This window comes from Merops nubicus, unplaced genomic scaffold (genome assembly GCF_000691845.1).
Source record: "Merops nubicus isolate BGI_N331 unplaced genomic scaffold, ASM69184v1 scaffold32108, whole genome shotgun sequence".
Lineage (NCBI taxonomy): Eukaryota > Metazoa > Chordata > Aves > Coraciiformes > Meropidae > Merops > Merops nubicus.
The window spans coordinates 53,834-79,254 of NW_008628290.1; the positions used below are offsets into that span (position 1 = coordinate 53,834).

At 36.5% G+C, this 25,421-nt stretch overlaps 1 protein-coding gene across 1 annotated transcript in view; it reads right to left on the reverse strand.

Moving 5' to 3' along the window:
• LOC103778993 (FAS-associated factor 1-like) overlaps positions 1–25,421 on the reverse strand; it is a gene marked incomplete at its 3' end in the record, with an annotated part of 68,761 nt that overhangs the window by 38,987 nt on the left and 4,353 nt on the right. The window contains exons 3-6 of the mRNA XM_008946611.1: positions 10,297–10,343; positions 7,120–7,328; positions 3,889–3,980; positions 3,429–3,517 (exon numbers count right to left, since the gene is read on the reverse strand). Coding sequence (XP_008944859.1) covers positions 3,429–3,517; positions 3,889–3,980; positions 7,120–7,328; positions 10,297–10,343 — 437 coding nt within the window. The remainder of the gene's footprint in view (positions 1–3,428; positions 3,518–3,888; positions 3,981–7,119; positions 7,329–10,296; positions 10,344–25,421) is intronic.

Consider the following 25,421-nt stretch of genomic DNA (forward strand, 5'->3'; position numbering starts at 1 on the left):
TAAACTATTGAAGACTCTCAGCTCTTTAGCAAAAAGGAATAAATTTAAAATACATTATACCCATTTAGGTGACAACTGAAGGAAAAAAAATGAGCAAATGTGCCTTCCAGAACATGCAAGATAGGAAGGAGATAAAATCAGGATGACCTAGCCCTGTGGCCAGGCTCCCTAGACACCTAGGCTTTTGATGCTCCTCTCTATTGTATTCTCCAAAAGCTTTTTGCTGAGCTGGGTATTGCCAGCTTTCAAGAAGCTCTGAGGGAACAAAGGAAAAGGAAGTCACTCTGAGAAAGTGAAGAATCTAATCTGACAAAGCCAGTGCCAGGGATCTCTCCTGCCCTTCGACAAAGAACTGATGAACATTCTTTGGCACCTTTCCTTTTAGGACTGCTTTCCAAAGGAAATCATGTTTTCCTGACCCATCAGATCTACTGGTAACTTTTGAACATGTTCACTAGTTTCAAGGTCTGACAGCATTATAATGGTCTCAAAGACCAAGTGCAAAGCAACAGCTGGGTAGAGAAGAGGGAACCAAATTACTACCTACCTCTAGTAAAAGGGTGCAGTACAAGCATAGTATTTTTTATATTTCATCCAACCAACTTCTAGCCAATGATAACAGAACAACCTACAGCATGTGATGACTCCTTTCCTTTGATACTACTTGGCTAGCAGCTAGAAAACAGAGGCAGGGCAAGTTGACTGTCTGTGCAGGGGGGAGGGAAAAAATAGCATAAGTCCCACAAACAAATACATGGGAAGAACTGAGTGTCAGAGGTTGGTGAGATCACAGGATGCAGGGATGGAGACAGCCGAGTTCCTCCAGCCACTGGGATGAAGCAGGAATTCACAAGAAACCAGGTTTCATTATGCCCACAGTTCATAGAAAACGTTGTTATTGTTCTAGATATCATGCATGGATAAATACAGCATTGTCAAAAGAAATTGTGAAGCAGAGCGTGTAACCCTACAGATGGTATTTGACATTTAAATTTAAACTTTACACCTCATTTTACTAGCACACAGTAGTAATTCACTGGGTTTCTATTACCTATAAAAGCTTCAGATGTGCCACTGGTGAAGGAAGGTACCCTAGGAGATTTTTCCTTGTTTAAACTGCAGGATCACTTTGCCATTACATTTAGATGCTAGTTCTAAGTCAGTTCTGGGTTGAGCCCACTCAGTCTGTCACAATAGACTTCAATGCCTACGTACCAATACATTGGAAAAGTATGTTTCAGACGCTGTTCTCCCCAAGTGTCAAGAACAGGCACAAATTGGGAGTTTATAGAACTGTGACCTGATTGCTCTTTTTAAGAAAGACATATACATAAAATGTCATGTACTGAAATCTCAAGCTTTTCAAATACTGCTTTCTGGAGATATTCAAATCACGACTATTTATCTCTAGTTTAAAATAGAAGGCATTTGAAGAAAACAACAGATGAACTCAAAGTAAGAGGCAGAGTTCCTTAGCATCTATTAATAATAGATGTGAGCATGATGCTTTCAAAAATTGTGGGTAACAAACTAATCTGAATAATAACTGACCTAACAGTAGGCAGTAAACAGTGTAACTGGGTTTAGTACATTGCTTCAATTAGATGTGTTTTGATCTGCATTGATGCTTTAATTGGAGGCAAGCTTCCCCTTTCATCTAGAATTTATGACTTCAGGGAGATGATCTAGCCTTCAAATTATCCTTGTTTAAATAGCCACTAATTAAGCACCATTTGCTATCCCAAAGCTACCAACTTTATCTTAAAAATATCAAGAACGCATTCCACTATGAAACAAGTATAAATTGTTAAGGTAACAACCTGATTTTGCTTGCAAGTAACATTCTTTTAAACTATTCATCCAACAAAAAAAGCCCAAGAACTGTTTTTAAACAGTGTATTGTTATACAGTTTATTGCAGTTGCCATAAATAACATTCCTCAGACCTCAGTTTTCTTTCCAGAATCAAAGACATTCAAATTCCAACATACAGTGATACCTGGGTAGAAAATTTTGAACTTGGAAACTGATTTATTAAAAAAAAAAAAAAAATAATCACACTCCCCACCACCACAACAAACCAAACAATTAGTACCTACAGAGTTTTTTTCCACAGTCTGTCCTTCAATTAGCTGCTTAAATACAGCGGCTTATTGTCCTCACACACAACTACAGCTCCTGCTTGCACACACGAAGCACACGAAGCTCACTGCCACTCTGTCCCAGGGCCACTATTCCCTCTCTAAATGCTTTTCTTTATTATAATTATTACTCTTATAACTCTTATCAGCACTGATTTCCCTCCACAGACTACATGGTGGCATATGCAAGCACCTTTTAGTAATACACAACATACTTCTAGTCATTAGGAAACCAATTATTTATTTCTATTGATTGTCAAAGAATTTCCTTCACTAGTAATGCTACTGCATTTGCAGAATATTCTGCCATGGGCTACGAGAGCAGGAAAATAAGTTCCTCCCCAGGCAACTTGCAGGCACCCCAGCCTAAGGGCAGTGCAGTGTGGGTCTGCCAGCCCCAAGCACGGGGCACCCTCTAGTGACAACCTGACAACGTTCCTGGTTGCCTGGTACAGAGAAACTTATCGAAGCAATTACAAATTGCTTTCTGAGAGTATAGATTTGGTTTTCTATCAAAATTATATTTCAAACCTCAGCAATATTCCCTGACATACAAACACTCACTGTTGACATTCTGAATATCAAAATCAGTAATAAAAGATATCCCGCTCAGTTTGAGGAAATTAATTATTCAGCCTATCTTAGTAGATTACAAGAGTCCAAGAAGAATAAATTGTGCAACACACCCATCGGAAAGAAAATTCTGGTCTGCTGCCAATTAACGTAAACTTGTATAAACCAATGAACAGACAGAATCATGAAACTGTTTGGGTTGGAAGTGACCTTTAAATCTCAACTAGTCCAAACCCTCTGCAGCAAGCAGGGACATCTGTAACTACAGCAGGTTGCTCAGAGGCCCATCCAACCTGATCTGGAACGTTTCCAGGGATGGGGTATTGACCACCTCTCCAGGCAACCTGGGCCACCCCCACTGTAAAAAAATTTCTTCCTTATATCTTGTCTAAATCTTCCCTCTTTTAGTTTAAAACTTAAAAATGCAATAAACCAACATAATGCATTAACTTATGAAAGGCCAGCTCCCATTTCCACAGGGAATAAACTTCAGCTAAATTAGAGTCATCACATCTGGGATGTGTAAAATTTCATATGTACAGAAGTGGTTCATGTATCACACCAAAGTTTTAAAAAAACTTAACCCTCTCTTTTCAACAATGAGGTGCTGAGGTAGTTCATTTACTGATTGCAGATTCCTGAAAGAATCACATGGCTTTGTAAAAACAATACAAAACCAAACCACACTAGTAGAATTTATGGCCAAAAGACTTACCCAGAATGACTTGAAGAAGGAGGAGGCAGGTCAGGCGTTAGAACATAAAGACTATTATTTTTTGGCAAGTGTAGAGTTTTTAAAACAGTCTGAGGAGAGAAAAATCATTATAAATAGAAAATACTTACCAATTCTGACATATTATTTCTTTTATTTATTGATACTTACAATATATTGCAAATTATTTTTTTTGCGATATAGTGGCTGTTAACTTCATAACATCCCTTCTGTATGTGGACCATGTTATAGATAAAACCAAACCAAAGTAATTTGTCCGGTTTTTTTTTTTGTTGTTGTTGGTTGGTTGGTTTTTTCTTTTTTTAGTTTAAGAGTTCCTTGTATGCCCCTTAGACATCTAACACAGTTTGAAACTCACAATTCCTGCATTGTAAATCCCACCCACAGATGCTCAGTTTGAAATTTTGAACTCAGTTAACTGAAAACACAGTTGAAAACTTACACTATCATCTACATCTCCGGTCTTCCACCCTTTTAACAACATTTTAGATGCAGGAATTTGAAGTTCATTTTCTAGAATATGTTTGATATCTCCTAAAGAGAAAAAAAAAAAGAAAATATGCATAAAATACACACTTACTGCTTTATTTCAAACAGTACTGAGTTATAGTTAAAAAACATGAGCAAGGAAAACTTACTCCAAAAACCATTTTTAGTCTAGTTACCCTTGTAACATACATTTCTGAGGATCTGAGTTCTACACTGCATATGCTAAACACACACATTTGCAGGTGCATGCTGTCTGGAGCAATGGGCTTTGACAGCAGTAAAGACGGTACATATTTTTGATACCAAATTCCATTATCAATAGTGCTGACCTAAAGAACTGGAGTTTTCAGACAATTTAACCATTCAGGCAGTTTTTTCAATGTTTTGCACATTTTGATGCTCTGTTCTCCCTATGGTTATTACAGCCATAAAATAATTCAGGTTGTAGGGTTACTCAGGAGCATATCTAGCCTGGGCCCAGCTCAAAGGTCTAATTAAACCAGGTTAGTCAAGGATTTGCCCAGCTGACTCTGGACCACACCTCTAAGGATGGAAGTCTGACAACTCCTCTTGCTAACCTGTTCCAGTTCTTCACCAGTCTCAGAACTGGAAAAAAAAAATCCTTTTATCTAAAGGGATTTTTTGATGTTGCAAATTGTTTCCATTGTCTCTCATTTTATTATCATGCACCTCCCAGAAGAGTCTGGCTCCAGCTTCTCTGTGTCCTCCCAGCAGGTAGCTGGAGACAGAGGTAAGGTCTCTACCTCTCCTCCTCCCTTCCCCAGGCTGAAGAAATCCAGTTCTCTGTGCCCCTCCTCCTATATTGCCATGTACTCCTGACTATCACTGCAGATGTTAACATCTTTCTTGTACTGGGGACCTCAAAATTGGGCGCAGTGCTCCAGATGCAGTCTCACAAGTGCAGAATGGAGAGGAAGACTTATTTCCCTGGCTACACTCTTGCCAGCTCAGCCTGGGACATGGTTGGTTGCCTTCATGCAAGGGTGCACTGCTGATGCACACCTAGATCCCTAGTTTATAAAGGTGCTTTCTAGTCTGCCAGCCCTCAGACAGTTGTCAGATGGAGTAACACAGAGTTATCCTATCCCAGGTGCAAGACTTCAGCTTTGCTCTCTTTGAGCTTCATGAGGTTCCTGTCAGCCCATTTCTCCAGGTTGTCCAGGGCTCTCTAAACAGCAGCCTTGACCTCCAGAATACCAACCGATTTCTCTGATCTGGTATTCTTCCTGAAGTTTGAGCACTCACCTTAACAAACAAGTTTTTTAATAAAGACATTAAGCAGCACTGGCCCCATGACCAACCCCTGAGGGACATCCCTGAACTAGTAACTGTTCACCAGTCAGACTTCAAGCCCAGCAGACCAGGCAATTACCTACCCACCTTACCAGGTCAGTTATCTAGTTCTCATATTAACAACATGACTACAAGAATACTACAGCAAAGCATGTTAAAGTCAAAATTACTAAGTCAAAGTGACATCCACTATTCTTCCTTTGTCCATAGAACTAGTCATTAAAATCATAAAAGTCAAATAATGTTGACTGGGCAAATTTGCCCTTAGCAAGTCCGTGCTGGCTGTTCCAAATCACCTTTTCTTTCATGTGCTTAAAAAGGGCTTTCAGAATTATTTTCTTCATCAAGTTCAGCAATTTTTCCCTGAACAGCAGGCTAACATTTTCTTTAGCCTTTCTTTTCACGCTGATGTACTTACAGAAGCCCTTCTAATCCTTCAGTGATTTCAGCTCCACCTAACTCCAAACCAGTACACTCTGGCAACATCTCTGTATTTTTCTTGGGTCTACCATCACTACCTTCCACCTTCTGTGTACTTTCTTTTCATATTTAACTTCATCATAAACTGTTTGTTTCTGTGCTGGCCTTTTGCCATGCTTGCTCCTCTTTCTGCATGTTGGAAGGAACTGTCCTTCTGCTTTAAAGAGGTGCTCTGTGAAGTTGTACCAGCTCTCTTGGGCCCCTCTACCTCTCATGGGATCCTGCCACACAGATACCTCAAAAAGTCAAAAATATTCTTTCCTTAAATCCACAGCTAAAATTCCACTATTTGCCTTGCTCACTTCTCTCAGGACTTCAAACGCAAGGCTGCCCTCAATCTTTATAAGTCAAGATATTGACAAAAGTTCTACGCTGACTTCCTTCTGCCCTACAAATTAATCAACTATACCTGAAAAAAAATTAATAAAAAAAATAAAGTACTACGCATGTAAAATTCTTATTTGATCAGATTTTTATATCTGCTTTCCATGGATGCAACGTTGAGTGCAGCAGAAAACATGCAACTCATCAAGAATTCCAACTAATCACCACGAGGTGGCACCAGCCAATACCAAATCGAATGCTGGAAAGAATCAAAAGATTCCATTTCAAAATTTCGTCACAAAACATAAGGTTGCAGCACTGCAAATTGTTTTCATTAACTATTTCTTCATACAATTCCTTATTTTGATCTATACAGAGTCTTCACTAAGAATGTAAAACAAAAAACTTCCACTCTTCTTCCTTAACAAAAATAAAGCAACTCAACAGTTTGGGGAATGTGAAAAAATAAACTCCACAATACTAACAATACCATGTTTCTAACATACTATTAAAACGTGCCTCAGTTTTAGGATAAGGATAATAAAATGGTTAAAAAAAATCTTAATTTGTACAAAAATGTCAAATCGAAATTGAAAAAAGCAAAATGAAATTATGAAAAAGAATTCCTCTAATCTTGTCACTAACCCTGGACAGAAAGAGATACACAGATTCAAAAAGGAAATGCCAAGATCATCTGCTTATTAGTAGATTGTGTCTACACTAATTCTCCCCCAAATTACATTTTCACACCTCAATTTAATCAATAATCTCCAGTTTGTTTCTGAAGCAAGTTCACAAGAAAACTAGATTTAAAAAAAAAAAGTATTTCATGGATCATTAACCTTTTACAATGAACTAGCAAAATTTTGCTTTTTTAATACTGCAAAGATATTTGAAAATGGTTAGTAGCTGTGGAGGCTGCATTTTCTGATGGATTTTTTTTTTCAGGGGTTTTGTTTCCCTTTGCTTTCTTTTTTGTTTTAGGATTTGGATTTTTGGGCTTGGGTCTTTTTTGTTTCAACCATTTTACCACATCAGTTTTCATTTCATTTTGACCAGTCCTTACCAACTGTGGAGCTGTCTTCAAGTACTACATCCACATTTCTGTCTCTGTACTCAACCCTGAAGTCAAGCATTCGAGGTTGTCTTTCAACTATTTGTCTAGATGGCACTACATGGCGAAACGCTGAGGATGAGGAAGGAGTTGAAGAAGCTGCTGTAGAATGACTTGTGGGGCCATATGCTGGTCCATGTAAAGTCTCTCCACTGTACTGACTGAAAGATACGCAGGTTAGAAGGTTTAAATAGAACATCTCAATACATTAAAGTAAAAGCAAAGCAAAATGGACAGTATTATTCACTTACTATGGTCCACAGCACACACCTCTTGAACAAACTACACCTCCATATCTGAAAATACTGTTTTATCAATAATTACAGAACTTTCATATCAGCAATATTAACATTTCAGGGTCTCAGAAGTGCTACAGGAGAACTGCTTAGATGATAAACCAGCATTTAAGCAATTACTTCAGTCTGAAGCTCACTACGTAATGAATATCAGAATTATCTTGAAAAAAAGAAATATTTCCTGTTCCAGGAAGGCTGTGACCATATAAAAACTGGCACCATGGCAACAACAAGCTTTCTATATCATTGGGCTATTATCAAATGGAAATGATAATAAGAAATAAAGCTTAAAATACTGCATGTGGATTGGTATTTTCCAATACCAAATTAGTGGAAATCAAGTCAGGTATGAAAACAGCTGTGTACTTAAGGTAAATAAAGATAATGAGGTACATATTGCAAAAAAATACCTAGGAGTACAACAGTAATGCAATCTGAATTCTAGCTTGCCTTTTAAGTTCAAAATCCTTCAAGCCTCCTGGAGATTCATATAAGGATGTCTCCATACCTGGCTCAAGGACACATACAGCATTACAGGTCAGAATGATTTGTGAAACTCTCACTACTAGAAGCACTTCAGATTCCTCAGCGAGCCTCTCCAAAGGAAGCATATAACTGCGATTAGAAACCAAGGCAACAAAAAATGAAATTTAAGGAACAATACTCCAGGGCAAAGAAACCCTAGGATGTACAGAAATTGAATTTGTAAGGCAAGAAGCTTCGCAGGGTAAGCCAAAGCATTGCCTTGCAGATGTTCTTATCAGGAAGATTATCTGTCCCGGGCAGTGACAGGAGATCACGACGGAGGATGCATGCTAATAAAATGTATGCAATGAAAGAGCAGAAGCCAAGCAAAGGAAAATTTAGGAAATGTTGAGATTTATGTTGCCTCATTTCCATCTTAAACAGAACTTATTTTAAAAAGGCATTCTGCTCTTCCTGAGGATACCACGAGATGTCTCAATGCAAGTGCTTCTTATAGCAAGTGCAAGTCAAATCTGTCACCTAGAGGAGGCCTGAACTTAAAAAAGGCATAAATGTGGATCGCACACATCACAGAAGTGCAGAAATTACACCCAGCTACTCCAAATCCCACCTTTTGACCTTTCACATTTGAAAAAAAACAAACATGTTGTTCTTGTAGAACGAGGGGATTCTTCACTTCTCACATGAACAGGCTCAGAAGAGTGAAATCCCAGGTACAAAGACCCACACTCAAAAAGTACAGGAAAACATATTATTTTCAGGACTTAAAAAAGGATAAAAACCAAGTGATATGTTATTGTCTTAAACTTGATGGCCAACTATGAGTTAAGTACTATAACCATTTTGTTAACAGACGAAAAGCAATCAATATCCTGATTCTCAAGACTGGGTTGGTTTTTTTGTTTTGTTTTGAACTACCACGACTGAATTATAAAAATAATTCTATTTTTTTCCTTAAATAAACTAACTTACTTCAAGACCATTTGTATTAATTCTATTTGATTCCATCACAAAATGCATCCTATATATCTGACTGGCAGCCTCTAATAGAACATAAAGAGCCTCACATCAGTAAAACGAGCCTCAACTGAAAACCACTGGAAACCAGGCTTCTAAGTCTTCTGAGCCTCCTTTTAAATCACTTCCATTTGAAGGAAAAAAAAAAAAAAAAGATAAAAAATATTTGAGATACATTTGAATGTCTAATTATTTCTAAAAATTAAGAGTTAATGTGGAAGAAGCTCTAAGTGGACAGTGGACCAGCTTATTATTCAAGTCAGCCATAACTACTCCCCAGCTCCTTAACCCTGGTCAAATAGTTCCAAATATTCTGGTATTTTGAATATAAATGTTTTGAGGTCAGAACTTACTAATATAGGTAGAAAGAGTGCTCAACACAACCTACACTTGAGCTCAAATGGACTAGATAGGTCTTAGGGTAAATAAACATCTAGTAACTTTACTGAGTAAATCAGGTTTTATCCTGAATCAGAAGCTGATTATTTAATGATAGCTTTAGTAAGTATTGACAAAGATGCCAAAACATCACTTTACCTACATTATTTATCTTCTATCATCATTAAAATAAACTTTTGAAAATAGAACATAGTGTATTTTTCTAAATAAAATTTTAAACACTATTTTACTCTCTCTCTCTCAAGTAGCTTAATTCCTGTTCTGCTGTTTTCAATTGCCTCATCAGCACTTAGGAGCTCGTGCTTCAGTGACTTCAAGAAATCCAGGCATCAGTATACAAGCCAAAATTTAATTCAGAAGCTGAAAGAAAATCAGTAAATCTACTTTTAGAAGAGAGCAACCTTATTTTATCTAACATAGTACCTGCTGCCTGTAATTCCTTTTTAAAAAAAACCCCAGATCTATAAAAATACAAACATTTTTGGCCAGGGACAGTGAGGCATGGAATATCAATACCTTTAAAAATGCATAAGGAAAAAGAAAACATCTAGTGAGGAACATCTGTGGATTTGCCTTGCAAATTTTTAGGTCTTTGGGAAAACAAAAACAACAACAAAGCCCCACAAACAAACAAAAAACACCCCAACCCCATGTCCTGACATTCAAGAAAGCATCCCAAAATCCAGACTTAGTAAAGAAACAATCCTGCACAGAATGACCCAACAAACAATGAATTCAACATAAAAATAAACTAATTGGAATACGTGTTTGAGTTGGTCATCCATCAGCATGGGAAAACCTGAATGTTACATCAGCTTTGCCAGGAATAGAATTTTTGGCTCCGGAATTAACAATATAACCTTAGGATTCAGAGATAAAAAAATACATTTATCCAGCATCTGTGTGTACTACTCCAGTCTTCTGTGCTTACCTTTGTAGAATGCCATTTTCTTGTGGTATTACACCATTTATAGCTGCCTGAAAAGAGAAAACAAATTTTGAGTCAAGCAGACAGAGAAACAAAAATACATCAGAATTTCTAAAATATGTTTTATAGAGGGATGAGTGAGCTTCAGAATATGCCACAAAATGTTCTCCAGTCGGTGAATATTCTTGGGAAACAGTATTGTCATTAAAGTACCTGTACAAAATAAAGACCAAACATGAACTGAAGCTCAGGCTCCTATGTGAGTGTGATGGATTTGCCAGATGGAATGCACAGGAATAAAAAAAGCCCATACTCAGTAAACCTAACCCTTGGCATACACACACAGTGAACATATTGCTTTCAGACACACTGAGCTAACTACGTACAGACAAGGCAGCCAGAGAGCACATACACAAAAAGAAATCTAAAGCTCCCATCAGCATCAGACCTGCACAAACCTATAAACCTGCACATGAACTGATATGTTCATGAATTGTTGAACTTGGAGCAAAGAGCTACTCAAGAGTGTACACACCTCGAGAAAAGTTTATGTGGCTAAATATCATCCCATGCTGTTGAGATCATCAGAATAAACAAAATGTTACTTACAAGTGTGCAAGTATTACAGCATCCAGCTCTGGAGCCCCCAACACAAGGACATGGACCTGTTGGAGCAGGTCCAGAGGAGGGCCACAAGGATGATCAGAGGGCTGGAGCACCCCTCCTACAAAAGTCTTGGTGGCTCAGCCTGGAGAAGAGAAAGCTCCAGGGAGACTTTATTGATGCCTTCCAGTATCTGATGCAGGCCTACAAGAAAGCTGGGGGGGGGGGAACTCTTTACAAGGGCTTGTAGTGATAGGATGAGGGAGGGATAATGGCTTCAAACTGGAAGAGGGGAGATTTAGATTAGAAATTAGGAAGAAGTTCTTCACTAGGAGGGTGGTGAAACACTGGAACAGGTTGTCCAGGAAGCTGTGGATGCTCCATCACTGAATCAGGTTGGATTTGGCCTTGCACAGCCTGGTCTAGTGGGAGGTGTCTCTGTCCATGGCAGGGGGGAAGGAACTCTATGACTTTAAGGTCCCTCAAAAAACTAATTCTCTTGCTGGTCTTTATAATCGCATATAGTATTTCACAGGTACATATTTCTTAGGCTTAACAGTGAGATTAAAGAGAGCTTGTAACATCCCACTGATCTACATTTTCTGCATGCACTTCTACTATCACAACTTCTAATATACATTCTCATACGTCAGATATACCTGACCTATTGGCCAGAATACCCAGGGAATGAATGTCTGGTCCCTGAGGAAGAAGAGAACACTGATGCTTATAAGCTCATAGATTCCCTGGTAATCCAGAAGGACAAAGTCATATGTTGCAACTGAACTATGAACAGACATCTTCCACCAACATCATTTTTACAAATTGATGTAAAAAAAAAAAAATGCAGCTCAAGTAAGTGTTTAGTAAACACAAAACCAGCTAAAATAAATATTTAAATGATATAGTTTCTTTTTCCCTGAATATATAAACATAATTTTTTACAGTTTCCACTAATAACTAAGGTTACATGAATTCAAAAAGCATTACTGCTGAAATCTGCTAATTAACTATGATATGGCAGTAAGATTTACCAGATATTTAGAAACAAATATTGCATAACTAACAGCAAAAAAAAAACATACAAGGAAAAGGGTCACAGGTATCTCTACAGCAACTACCCAGGAGGCTGTATCACATTACAGTGAAAACAAAGCTTCCTAACAGATCAGTTTTTAAATCAGTTTATCCACCATGCATGGCAATAATCAGTGGTGTGTTTTTAACACCACGTCTCGTTTATCATCATTGTGGTTTTTGCAGTCATACATAGCTCTTGATTGTGTTCATCTAATAAACCTCCAGGAAAAAGTGGGAGGTTTTGGGTTGTTTGGGTTTTTTTGGATTGGCTTCCTCCCCAAACTCTTCAGCAACATACATTTCATTCTTGTCAATCAACAGGTAAAGCTGTTTGAAAGATAAAAATATCCTTTATTTTGCATCTGTAGGATATAGAGAGCAAATACTTTTTTTTTTTTACTACATCAATAATGATTTGCTGGTGCAACAGAATTCTCTTTACTCAAAGAAGCTGCTTCAGCTATGAAGAAATACAGCACAGCATTCCACCCTGCCTCTGTCAAAGCTCCTGTCTCAGTCTCCGAGGATTAAATCAGGTCAAACTTTTTCTAAGCCTAGTTAGAAGGGTTAAATATCATAAAGGCTCCGAGTTTTTTTTTTTTTTTTTTTTTTTTTTTTTTTACACCTGAATAACTCATTTGTTCACGTCCCCAGTTTTGTAAACTTGATGACATTTAAGGGGCACAGCAGTAAGAAAAAACAGGAGCAGCATTATGTACTTTTTTTGATGGAAAGACCTCTATTAACCACACTGTAAAAATAAAGAGTCTGGACACTGTTTGTTAAGCAAGATGGAAGACTAAAATTTTGTAGACAGCAAATGGTAACAAGGCAGATGTAGATGTTGCATAAATATTAAATATCCATGTTCTTATAAGACATCTACAAGTAGACCTCGTGAAGAAAATAAGAAAAAGGAACAGCCATCAGCTTTAGAATTTCATAGGAGGAAGGTTGTGAGTATAAAGAAAAAAAAAAGAAAGAAAAAAAAATAAAAAGAACAAGTTACTAAGGCAAGATCTGTTCCAAGCTGTTCTCCTCCAGTGTCAGTCCTCTTTCAGAGAGGATCAGGTCTCCATGGTTGAGCAAACATTCAAAGACACTCATTTATTTTTGTCTTTCCAAACAGGGATCATTTGATCATCAAAACCAGCCTGTGTGACTAACATACAGTAATTAAAAAGATGTATTACTCTCGAAAAAATTTTAATAACACATGCATTAAGTCTATTCATGGGCTATTAAATACAAAGGTGCCACATCTGGCTCAAAAAATTTCTTCAGCTTCCAAAGACCTGTTGCTGGAAGCACTGCCAGGGCAGCACCACCCCATGCTCATGCTGTTCTCACTCTGTCTACTCATGAGCATCACTTCTGGACACTGACTACCAGAGCTTCAATAGCTATCTGCCTGTTCTAATGTCATCACTTTTTAAAAAGTGAAGCTCACCTTAAACAGAAAATTAGAGGGGTTTCATAAGATTTTTCCCAAAGCTACGGATCCTAGCTATGTCTCAGTGTCTCCATATACAAACTCTACCACAATGCTGTTAAAACTTAGAACAGAGAATAGAAGCAAGGACATAATTATTGTTTTGATGACAACATTCAAACAACTACCAGGCCCACAATTTATGTTGGGAAATTATAAGCCAAATTTAGTTATTCTTGATTTATATATTTTGATTAGAGAGATCAGTCATATATCCAGGAATTGAAACTGTTTATTTAAGAATTTATTGAGCACTGCATGACCTGATCTAATTTGACCTGCTTTGGACCACACTAACATCCAGAAAGAGCTTTCTATCTAAAGCACTCTGTAACTATCACCCAGCAGTATAGGAGATACTGATAAAAATTACTGAGAACCCCGTTCATTTAAATGAATGGCAAGACAGGAATGTGGTGTAATACCGGGACAATGAGTGCCAGTTACAAAGCTTCAAAGTAACAATACTTTTTCTAATGTTTGGAAGCAAGCTTCCAAATTACATTATCAAAATACATTAAATCCAACTTTCTTGTTTCCTGCAAACACAGGAAACAATGAAGCAACAGGGTTAATGAAAGGTTTCCAAATTCATTACTAGTTTGGGCAACCCAGAAACTCTGTGGTATATTACAAACCGATTAAAATTATTTAAGCGTCTCAAGAACCCTGTGAAGCAGACTGTGAAATTTAAAGCTTTTCCTCAAGGGAATATTAATTTAAATACATTAGTCAGTTCTGACTAAATATGACCATTTTTATGAGTACAAGTGTTAGAAAACCAAGAACCACCATTTCTTAAGAATCTGATGAAGCAACAATGTTGATGACTTCTCTCAAAATACCCAATTAGAGTACTAACCACTTAGAGGTAATTAAGCACATCTTACAGTGACTCTCATCCCAGGGGAATGAGGGTCCTATGAATAATTATGAACAAGGGTCCTAGAAATAATTATTAATTAACTGTGGCATTTTAGATAGCACAAACATTAAAATCCCAAGTTTAAAATACTCAGTGGTTATCACTAAATTTGAAGACACGCTGGATTTGCCAACCCCATTATTTAAAAGAAGAGGTCTACATATACTGGTAGCATATTCAAAGAGGGATTCCTTCCTCTTAATGAACTAAGAGTGGAAGTGTTTTTTAAATTTCCAGAATTTCAAAGTGAGGTTTAGATTAATTCTCTTGAGTTAAAATCAGGCCTAGGCAAAGTGCAGTTAAAGGCTCCTGCATTAAGTAAGGTAGGAGAACTCCCATGGCCACCTCTTGTTCCCTCTCCTTTCCAGTCTCCATATCACACAATGGTTTTGGCCAAGAGATGGAGACCATACCTTAGCTGTAGATCCTTTAAAACTTCCCCTATTTAATCCTCTACCCCAATGAAGAGCGGGAGCTTTTACAAAGCATGACATAAGACCAACTTTCCAAAAAAGAGTACTGGAAAACACATCTCTAACCAAAAGAAGAAAGCAAGTTCAAGAAGCATGATGCTGGAAAAACAACCCTTTCAGAAGAGGCTAGAGAGATGTAAATACCATGCACGTGTGAAAGGTGAGTTTCATTGAGATAAAAAACATAGATTTAACACAATCAGTACAAATTTTTGTATGAATCAGCTTACACAGAATTTTGCAATCCTTATTTCAGATTGACAGGAATACAGCAAGTAAGACCACTTCAGTCTGCTCAATAAAGCCCACACAATCTTAGCTACAGATTGAAACGGTTCATGTTAAATAAACACAATATATGAATCAGACATAGATAAAGGGTACTACAAAGTTTTCCCTATGTTTAGGTGGAACTTCTTGTGTTCCAGTTTACTCCTCCTGTTGCTCAGCACCGCTGAAAAGAGACAAGCCTTATCTTCTTGACACACAACCTTTAGCTATTGATCAGGAATGATCGGATCCCCTCTCAGTCTTCTCTTCTCCAGGTTAAACAGCCCCAGGTCTCTCAGCCTTTCCTCATAAGAAAGATGCTTTAATAGATAAAACAAAAGTAATATATAAAACAAAAATTATTAAACAAAACATATTATTTAATCCAAAATCCAAAGATGACCAGCCAAACAGCATAAATTTCTTCAGAAAATTCATAGGGAAATATAAGGAAGTAACTTGCTCAAGGGGCATTTTCTTCCAACCCCATCATTTTCAGTAGGTCTGACACATTCAGATTGCTAGTAATTGTAATTTTTTTGCTGTATCCCACTTAATCAAATAGCCCCATAAGCCACATATTTAATTATTTCTATGAAAGCCAGCAAGATCGATCTTTGATGAAAGGATTCATTTATTATGACTTTCAAAGATCTAAACTCTTCCCCAAATGCTACAACTCAGAGATTATACTTTCGGCTTAAAATGTCTGGTAAGCTAAAAACACAAAGTTCAGCATTTAGTGCCTTTGCTGCTCATTTTGCCTTTTATTCCTATTATATGTTTAATGTCTTTTTGATATAAAACCAATTTCTCTCAAATCAGAAATTCAGAAAGTTTACCCCACACTGTATTCCACATTAGCAGAGGACAGCTCAAGATCTTAGAGAAAGGGTTGTTATCAGCTTTTAAGACTATATTTTGAAATATAACCAAAAGGTGGTTGTTCTGTTGTTTCATACTACAGAAAAAACAGAAACCTATTTTAATATTTGACTGACCCTTTCAGCGTTTACTCTTAGACTTATTTCTCAGTCGGATGACACAATTGAATATAATACCAAAACCTATACTCGAAGCCTCACTAAAGAGGGAGAGGCAACACGTAAGATGAACATACTCTGGGTTTAAGTTCTGTAGAATAAAAGAACAACTGTAATATTTTTGGAGATATCAGCCTATATTCCTCTGTGCTATCAATCCATCCTCCTTGAGGATCACTCAAGATCTGCTGAATTCAAACAAATTAAGTATTTTTTTAAAAGCTAAAAGTGTAATGAAATATACTTAAAGGCCTTCGTTAGGCAATCTATAATACATTAGAAAAAATTACTTATCTTTTGTATTTTAGGATATATATCCACAGCACCGAAACAGTAATTTATACTATTCTGTTTACAATTGTATTTCCATTGCCATTAATTCTACTCCTAACTCATGCTAAATGTTACATTCTCCCTTAAATACAATACTCCTACTCTAATTTTGTTGCTTCACATCTTAATTCGCTTACATTTAAAAATCCATTATTTTATTTGGTATTCAAACGAAAATAATGGATGATAAAACTCCAACTGGTTCATACAATGGGGAGGAAATAAAAACCAAAACTGAACAAATGTTATGCAGAGAGGAAAAACAAATAATTAAATGATAAGGGACAAAGGAAAGCATTAGAGAGACAAAACATGCACAAAAGGACCAAAAAAAGCAAAAGTGAATTTCAAATTGCTTCCAAACTATAAATCTGCATGACAAAAGGAACATACTTTTATAAACAACAGTAAAAGAAACAGGAGAAGTGCACAGATTCATCAGTTCCTTTTGAGCATAGAAGTATTTCTTAAAAAGAAACTAACTTGCAGGCAGGGTTCTGCTACAAGCATATGCTTCAGTAATAATAGTAAATGTTTTGAAATAATGCTCACCTAATAACTTTCTTCTCAGCAAATACTAATCTGTGCTTGTATTTTCAACAGAACTGATAATAACAGGCAATGCCATACACAGACTTCTCAAAACATTTGTTCTGACCTGCAGATACTGTGATTTCAGGAAACTAGATAAAAAGAAGGTAAGACTGTGCATAGACTTTTCTTGTGATCAGTTTACAACAACAAAAACAACCCAGAAAATTTGGGAATAAATATCAGTTTTACTAACTGATGTTGACAAGAGTTAGTCAAACACTGCAGTCAATCTGGATTAAATAAAGATTTCTTGAAATCAGCGGTAATACAATCACTTCTCTTTCTGCAGTAATATCGATTATTTTAGATGAGAAGCTTTTTACAAATAAGATACACTATCATACCTCCAACATACACAGTTACTATGAAGCCATTACTTTAACAAGTGATGACTGCTATGAGTTTAAATTATTAAAAATATTATTCGGGTTTGATTTTTAAATGAATGCAATAACATTTAAATTAAAAAAAAAAAAATCACCATTTGTGCCCCAGTAGTAAGAGAAACAACCTCTACCTTTGTTATCTTTGGCAGGCTTTTCAAGACAAAGAAGTAAGTCAGCTTTTTCCTGTAGCTTGTGTTAGACTCACTGGCGTTTCCCCAGCTTTGCAAGTCTCAAAGTATTTCCAAGTGCTAGACGTGAAGTTACACCCACAAAGTTTTTACAGAATGCCAACATTTGTCCTCATCGTGGTTAAAATTTAACCAAAAGCTGTAATTGAACTACAATAAAATGTCTTCTATGCATTCTGCTTTATTTCAGCTTGCTTTCTTTACAACAAATATATTTCTTGAAAAGCTGCAAAACAATAGAATTGCTAATAAAGCAAAAAATTAACATTTCACCAAAAAATGCCACATGAATATATTCGTACAGATGATTCACTTCATCAGCAAGAGAGCACGCGTTGAAATAGTTTACAATTAGCACTCTAGATGTGGTTTCCCATTTCTCTCTACTTCTTTGGTGGCTTCAGCAAACTTTTTCCTGTAGCTGCTACAACATGCCGAAATGCACTAGGAAGCCTTTCAACAGTTAGATATACTTCTACAATCCTGGGGGGGAAAAAAACACATTTTGCACAGTTCTTTAATTTTATATTGTCACTATAATTCCCAAAACAAAGTGCAATCTCAATAATAAATTTATAACTGGATGTATTTTCCTAGCGGAATGAAAATAAAAAAACATGAACAGATTTATAAGAAGCTTATGGATCAGTACCTCTCTGAGCTCAAACTCTAGCTCAGCAAGAATAAAGAAAAATAACCTACTCTGATCTATCCACTCAAAACTCTTTCATCTAGTAAGAGAGAAGAGTACACTATGTGTCTGCTGCTTTGGCACACGTACATGGATCTTGGTCCCAGTCATTAACACCACAACTTTTTTACACTAATGCTGCTTCACCTTCTAACTTTAAAGAAAGGAATGCTTATGCTTGATATCAAAACGGATTTTGTTGCTCCTTAAAACATTAAGCTAGACAGCAGGAGAATCAGATAAAGGTTATGCCAGAAAAAGTATCTATGCCATGACCTCCCACATTTCTACCTCTATCCTAATTAATTTATGCACATTTGAAAGACAACACTAAAATAGGCTTTAGCATAGGTTGGGGATAGCTACCCCATGGCAACATAATTATTGTTCAGTCTTAAAAAGAACAGCAATTTTTAAAAAAATCACTCTTTGTTATAACATACTTGCTCTACACTACCCAGGGATGGAATCTCAGGACACAAGATAATTCTAAAAGTCCTAGAAGCACTATCTACAGACTAAAGCCTCTTCACTGAAAAGCAGAAATATCATGTAACACCTTAACGACAGTTTTGAAATTACCTTAACCATAGTCAGCAGCGTCCCTAATCACTAGTCAATAATAAAAGAATAATTATGCAAGATTTAGCTTAAAAGTTTGGAAACCAGATGATCCCAAGTCCAAGTACATAACCTACAACTTGTCTCACAGCATTTCTCCTTGTTCCTGTCAACAGCCTGTGCTGTACTGCTGGCACTGCTGCAACCCAGGTCTTCCAAAACCAGCTAAGGAGAGTTTATTTAAATAAATCCAGGACAGAAGTGCTAAGATATTCAACAGTATTATAAGTAAATTTGTGTTTAAAATACTCCGCTTCGAAAGCCTGATGGGTCTAGATGACTCCTAGCTTCTGTGGTAAAATCTTTCACTATGAAAATTCACTTACAAAATAGTCACAGCATTGGCACAAATGCTGGCTTTTAAATTAAATAAGTTACTTCATTTTCTCCTACTCACACATTCCCAGCATGACTTCATGACAGACTAATCCCTTGTCAAACACGTTTACAAGACGTCTGCAATTTTCAGTGCAACTAGTCACAGAGTAATATACTACAAACTACTTACAGATACCTCATTACCAGCCACTTCACTACTAATATATTCTAGAAATCTGCTGTTAAATTTGAATGTCTCAAGACAAATTAATACTAAGCAATCCTCCTAGAAATTGCCAATACAGAGGTACCAGCCTCTGAAAATAAATATTTGTAAAACAGACAGTGGGTGGTAATGCCTACATATAGCTACAGCAATACTGTCAGGCACTACTGCCATCTCAGGTGCCACTTTTTGGTTATCCTCAGAATACAAAACTCTCTGTTAGAAGAAACAAGAGTCCTTTTCCATGAGAGCAGAAATCTACATTTATTAGTCACATTTCCCATTTGATCACTATGCAAGAAAAACTTCAGTAAAAGAACTTATTTCTTAAGTAACTAAATTCCATGTTACTTGGAAAGGAGAGACATAGCTTACTCTACAATGTTAACAGCAAAGTTTTACCTCAAATTCTCCTCCATTCTCTTTCTGGCCAGACATTAAAATTTCCTAAACATCATCACAGCAACATGGCTACAAAATACAGCCAAAAAATACATAATCACAATCTCTTTGTTATCCTCCAGTGAATAAAGCAGGATCTTTCTATTAGAAAAATTTTAATGCTTATGAAACAAACTATTTTAGATTAACAATCTCCTTAGTGTCTAGCAAACTTTCTACTATATTGCAAGTTAACAATTACGTTTGCTAAAATTGTGGAGGGGTAAAAGATATAGATTTCTACACAGATATTGAAGAATTATTCCTAGAATCAAAGAGCCATAGAATAGAATCATAAAATTGTCAGGGTTGGAAGGGACTTAAAGATCATCTAGTTCCACCCCCCCTGCCATAGGCAGGGACATCTCCCACTAGATCAGGTTGCTCAGAGCTCCATCCAGCCTGGCTTAAAAACTTTCAGGGTTTTAAAAACTATTCTAAACTTAAACACTATTCCAGTTTAAGAAGAACAAAGGGGTGTTTGTCTAGCAGACACTACTCAAGCTGTATCAGTTTTACCCCATGAGAAAAACGTATATACTCCGTTACACCTTCCTTGAATCAGAAATCTAAGAATTAGTCCCTTCTGATGAACCAAGAAAACTGCAAAGTATATAAACAGCACTATGGAAAACATGTTTAAAGCCATGACTCTTAACTGCTTTACATAAAAAAAAAAAAAAAACTACCTCCTTGAGAGCTACTGGGTTTTTTTCATCCTCCCAAATGACTGCCTTCAAATGGAAGGACAAAATAATTCATGTATTTAAACCTAATTCATGGTTTTCATAAAGTTGCAAAATGCACATCCCTTGCCTCAATGTGTTTAAACATGGTAGACCAAAATGAGCTCTAAATACAGTCAGTCACCTCCTAAACAAATAATTATGTAATGTTAAATATTTTAGCAGTGCCTTGAAAATAGGAGACAAGAATCACACTGCAGAGCACCAGTTTTCCACAACAAAAGCTCAAGTCTTCTCAAGCTCTGAGGCTGTCAAGACTTTTTCTCTGAAATAAGCGCCACGTTTCAGCAGAAGAGCAATTTAAAGAAGTTAAAACTGTTTTCACCAAATTCCCAAACAATCTTTCTCAGACAAGGGTTTGCCCTGGTAATGAGAAACAGTAATTTCCTCCAGTTTGGTAGAATAAGAGTTTGTATTTCTTACACATTCATCTGTCTTTCGATCAAGAAAGAAAAAGATATATACTGAAGAAACTAAATATCCCTCTGGGTCTAGTACGCAATTTAGCTATTATTTTGAAGGTAAAGTGCATTTTGAGAGTTTTTTTCATACCTGAACGGTTGCAGGCAAGATCCACAGGAATATAATAAAGTTTTGGGATAGCAGACTAGGAAAACAATTATTTTGAAATAGCAAAAGGTCATCCAAACAAGAAAACAAATCCAAAGACCAGCTAAGCTTTTTGGAAAAAATATTCAAAGGACCCACCTATGTTAGGAAATAACAGTTCTATTCAGAACAACCAAAAGTTTAGAACACACAAGTTAGACGTGTGCTACTTTTATTCTCTTATTAGTATATTTATTTCCTTGCTTGCATGTGTCATGTATATGATGTTTTTATTGGGTTTGGCTTCATTGTATTTTAAACTGCAGTTGCTCTGTTGACCACTTTCTGATGTCTAAGGGACCACTTGAGGCAACACTTTCCTGCATCACTTGAGGTATCAACTATTGCTAGTATTAAAAGTCCCAGAAAAAAGCAGTTTAGACCACAAAGACTGGGCTACCTTGCTGCTAACAGAGGTAATCTTTCTTCCTTGAAGCATATTATTGAGGTGACAAAGCAGCACTCTTATCCTGCAAGTAAGGAATCTCAATTTCCTTCACATGTATTAGTGGTGGTGTTTTGCTTTTGGGTTTGGTTGCTTGTGTTTGTTTTGTTTTGGTTGTTTGGTTTTTTTAACAGATGAATATGTACATAGCTATGTAGAAAGCCATACCATGCTTACAACCACATTTCATACAGTCTCCAATGTGGAAAATATAGAAAAAGGAATCATCTGTTTAATCGAGATGAAGGCATTTAAAAGTAAATAGAGTAAATGAATTTAACAATCATGTTTAAGAATCAGCTAGTCATCTTTGCTACCACCCAGCTGCATAAAATACACAGCATGCATCTGAGCTTACTCAATGACAGCGAAATGCCACTTTGGGAGCTGCAAAAAGCTGGAAATAAAAAGAATGAGAAATCAAACCACTTTGGCAAGCAGGGGACCCTAATTTAACAGAAAGTATATTAAAGACTTCCAAAAGGGATTTCTGTAGTCCTTTGTAAAACAAAAGTTGACGTACAATTTAACTGTGTCCTGCTAGAAGAGATTAATGCTACAGCTGGACACACAAGAAACCTGCCACTCCTGTTTTTCTTGGCAAACAGGCACCGTGCCCACAGGGCGCCTGCACCAGCGGGATGCCCATCCACCGACACTACGTGTCATTACCTAACTTAGAGCTTCCTTCTTCCTTAGCTCTGCTGGCAGCAGAATTTTGAATGCTGACAGGCAACCCAGTGCAGTAACGGCAAGTAAAAAATAACTGAGCTGACCAGAACACATATGACAGGACTCCAAGATCCAGAAGAGGACATTTGTCTAAAACTAAACTTTAAAAGCTCCTTAAAAAAAAAAAAAAAAGATACAAACCTCTAGTTCCTATAGGGAGAAGTGACTGTTCATTTGACCACAGGGAGCATATTATTACTACACAGATAAACACGTGTTCCTAACAGTGAAAAGTCCTCAGATCTAGTCCTAATGAGAGGAGCACACCATGAACTTCTCACTAGTCCCATAGTCAGTGCTGTCAGATGTGTGTTGTGTTCAATATGCAACTATGAAGTGAAGAAAACAGCAGGTGAACAAGAAAAGATAAAAGGGACCAATGTGATGAATGTGCTCACCATAATGTGTAGCCCTGGTTCTCCAGTCACTGATATACAGCCCGCTTGGAATGAATCAAGAGAGCTGCTAAACATATATTGTCCCACATTTAAGGAAAAGAAATAGCTGTGTGCCAGACTTTAACATTAATCACCTAGTTTCTGGAAGCAGATTGATTCAAATTAATCAAAAAAAACATACAAAAAGTTAGTTAGAAAAAGACAACAAAAGACATCGTTAGTGTATTAATTTTTACCACCTTGTACTGAGATTTACTACATATTTCAACAAAAGAACTAAGTTCATGGTTAGAAAACAACAGAAGATACAAATAACAAATTGTTGATAACTGTCAAAAGCCAATGGCCCATTTTCTGCCTAGGCACCCCATCTAAACTGGCACCTCCAAAAGAAATAAAGAAAACTTGCAAAGCCCAAGCTCATTTTTTTCAGTTCCATTTTTTGTTTGTTTGGGTTTTTTCACTTCTTTCTTTCCAAAAGATAATACTACATAGCAATAAATATAAATACATAAACAAAATGGATACTTATATAAAAAAAAAATAGTCATTTGTCAAACAGTTTTAAGAGTTTTTAAATGGTGAGATGCAAAGAACCCTCACCTTCTGTGTAAGTTATCCAATCAAAAGAAAAAAATGCAGTTAAGAGTTGAAGCTTTGTAAAAGCAGAGTTTCAAAACACACCATTTCTCTTTCCAAGCTACAGAAAGGCTTTCTGTCGGCTGACTCTTGAAAGCTGTGTGTGACAGGACCTGCAAGTCACCACATTTACTGGTGCACTGAACTGTTGGTTTTACTGAAGTTATCCTGTGCCTTGAGCCTCTACCAGAATACAGAATAACAAAGCCAAGTATAGCAGGAAGGCACAAAGGTCGTTTTAAGACTACATATTGAAAATAAACGATTTCTTTTAATATAATCATTGCATATATGTTTATATTGAAGTGAATATGGGATAACCCCACTCCTTTATTTTAATGACACTTACTCTCTTCTTAAAATTATATTAAGCAGTACCTACGTTACAATGTCTATTGGAAAAGACATGAAATAAAAATCATTTTTAAGCAGTGAACAGAAGTAACAACAGAAATGGTCATACTGGAAAAAGTAGAAAATTAAGCATGGGTAATTCTGTGTTTCATTCAGAGGAACTGTTCTAGTTGCCAATACAAAATTCAAAGTTGTGCTTTTTCATTAGGTTTCTCAATAAATCTGTGAAAGGTACAGGGTACCAGGTTTCATGTACAGATGCAAGCATTTAATTTCAGGAAAGCAAAGAGCTCTCACCTATGTAATAAACCCATATATATATGAAGGTCCACATTGCATAAGGTCTTGCATTACTGGGCAATTTCCTTTAAATATGTACCATGGTCAGAAACATTTCAACAGACACATAGCTGGGACTTTTTCATATTTTTATTTTACTGTTCTTACACAAAGTTACAATGCATTTATACTGCCATTCTTACCTTCAAATGCCAAAACAGAAGGTCACACTTTAAATGGGTAAGCTATGAAACCATCAGACTTTACAATTGAGAGAAACTCAACTTCAGCTTCCTCAGATGTTAAAAATGACTGTAAATGGATAGAGCTCGAAGAAATGACACTAAGGCACTAACATATCAGCAACTCTGGCAGGCTTAAGAGAAATGGGTTTACTTATTGAAGAACAATTTTATAAAGATGAAGGCCTCAAGAGATTATTATATTATCTGTGTTGATCTTCTGTACCTCACAGAACATCTGAAACATTTCATCGCCCAGCCTATAATAAGCCTAGTAACTAGGTTACAATGTTCTGAAAAGGAAAAAACCTAGGCTGCTATATATGCAGCAGACCACCACAAATGCTAAGTCATATGCAACAGTGGGGAACTAATTATCGGCCAGAATAGACTCCATGATCCCACCAAGCAATTAATACACTGTTAACTGCATATGAGTTCCTCCGCAGTGCTCTCATGATCAATTTGATTTCAAGTACTTGAACAAAGCTTAGCAACCAAACATTTATGAAAGACAGTTTCCTGTATCACTTCAAACAGCTACAAATAGTTATTTGGACATTGTAAAACATATACAACTCAGACATTTCAATCCTATTTACTTACTTCCAAGTCAAAGATAAATTAATGGCAGTTTATACTGTCTTAAAGTGTCCCATATCAAGGAATAGACAGAGATTTCTAACTGAGGTGAGTAATATTTAAAAATACAAAAATAGGAAGCTGAGGTTTCAGTCCTAAACTGAAAGGAAAAAATAATTCAGATGATTTCTTAATAAAAAAAAACATAAGCAGCTATTAGAAAAACTAAACCAATAAAGGAGTTCTTTACATGTCACTCAGGTTTGGCTTTGCTTAAAGCTTAGATGGAATGTCCAAAAGATACAAAACACAGTAACACTCACCAATGTAACAGGAAAGATATTGGTGACATTTTAACCTTTGCTACTAAAAATCTACTAGCAAGACTAGAAAAAGCTATGAAGATAATAAGCAGCAG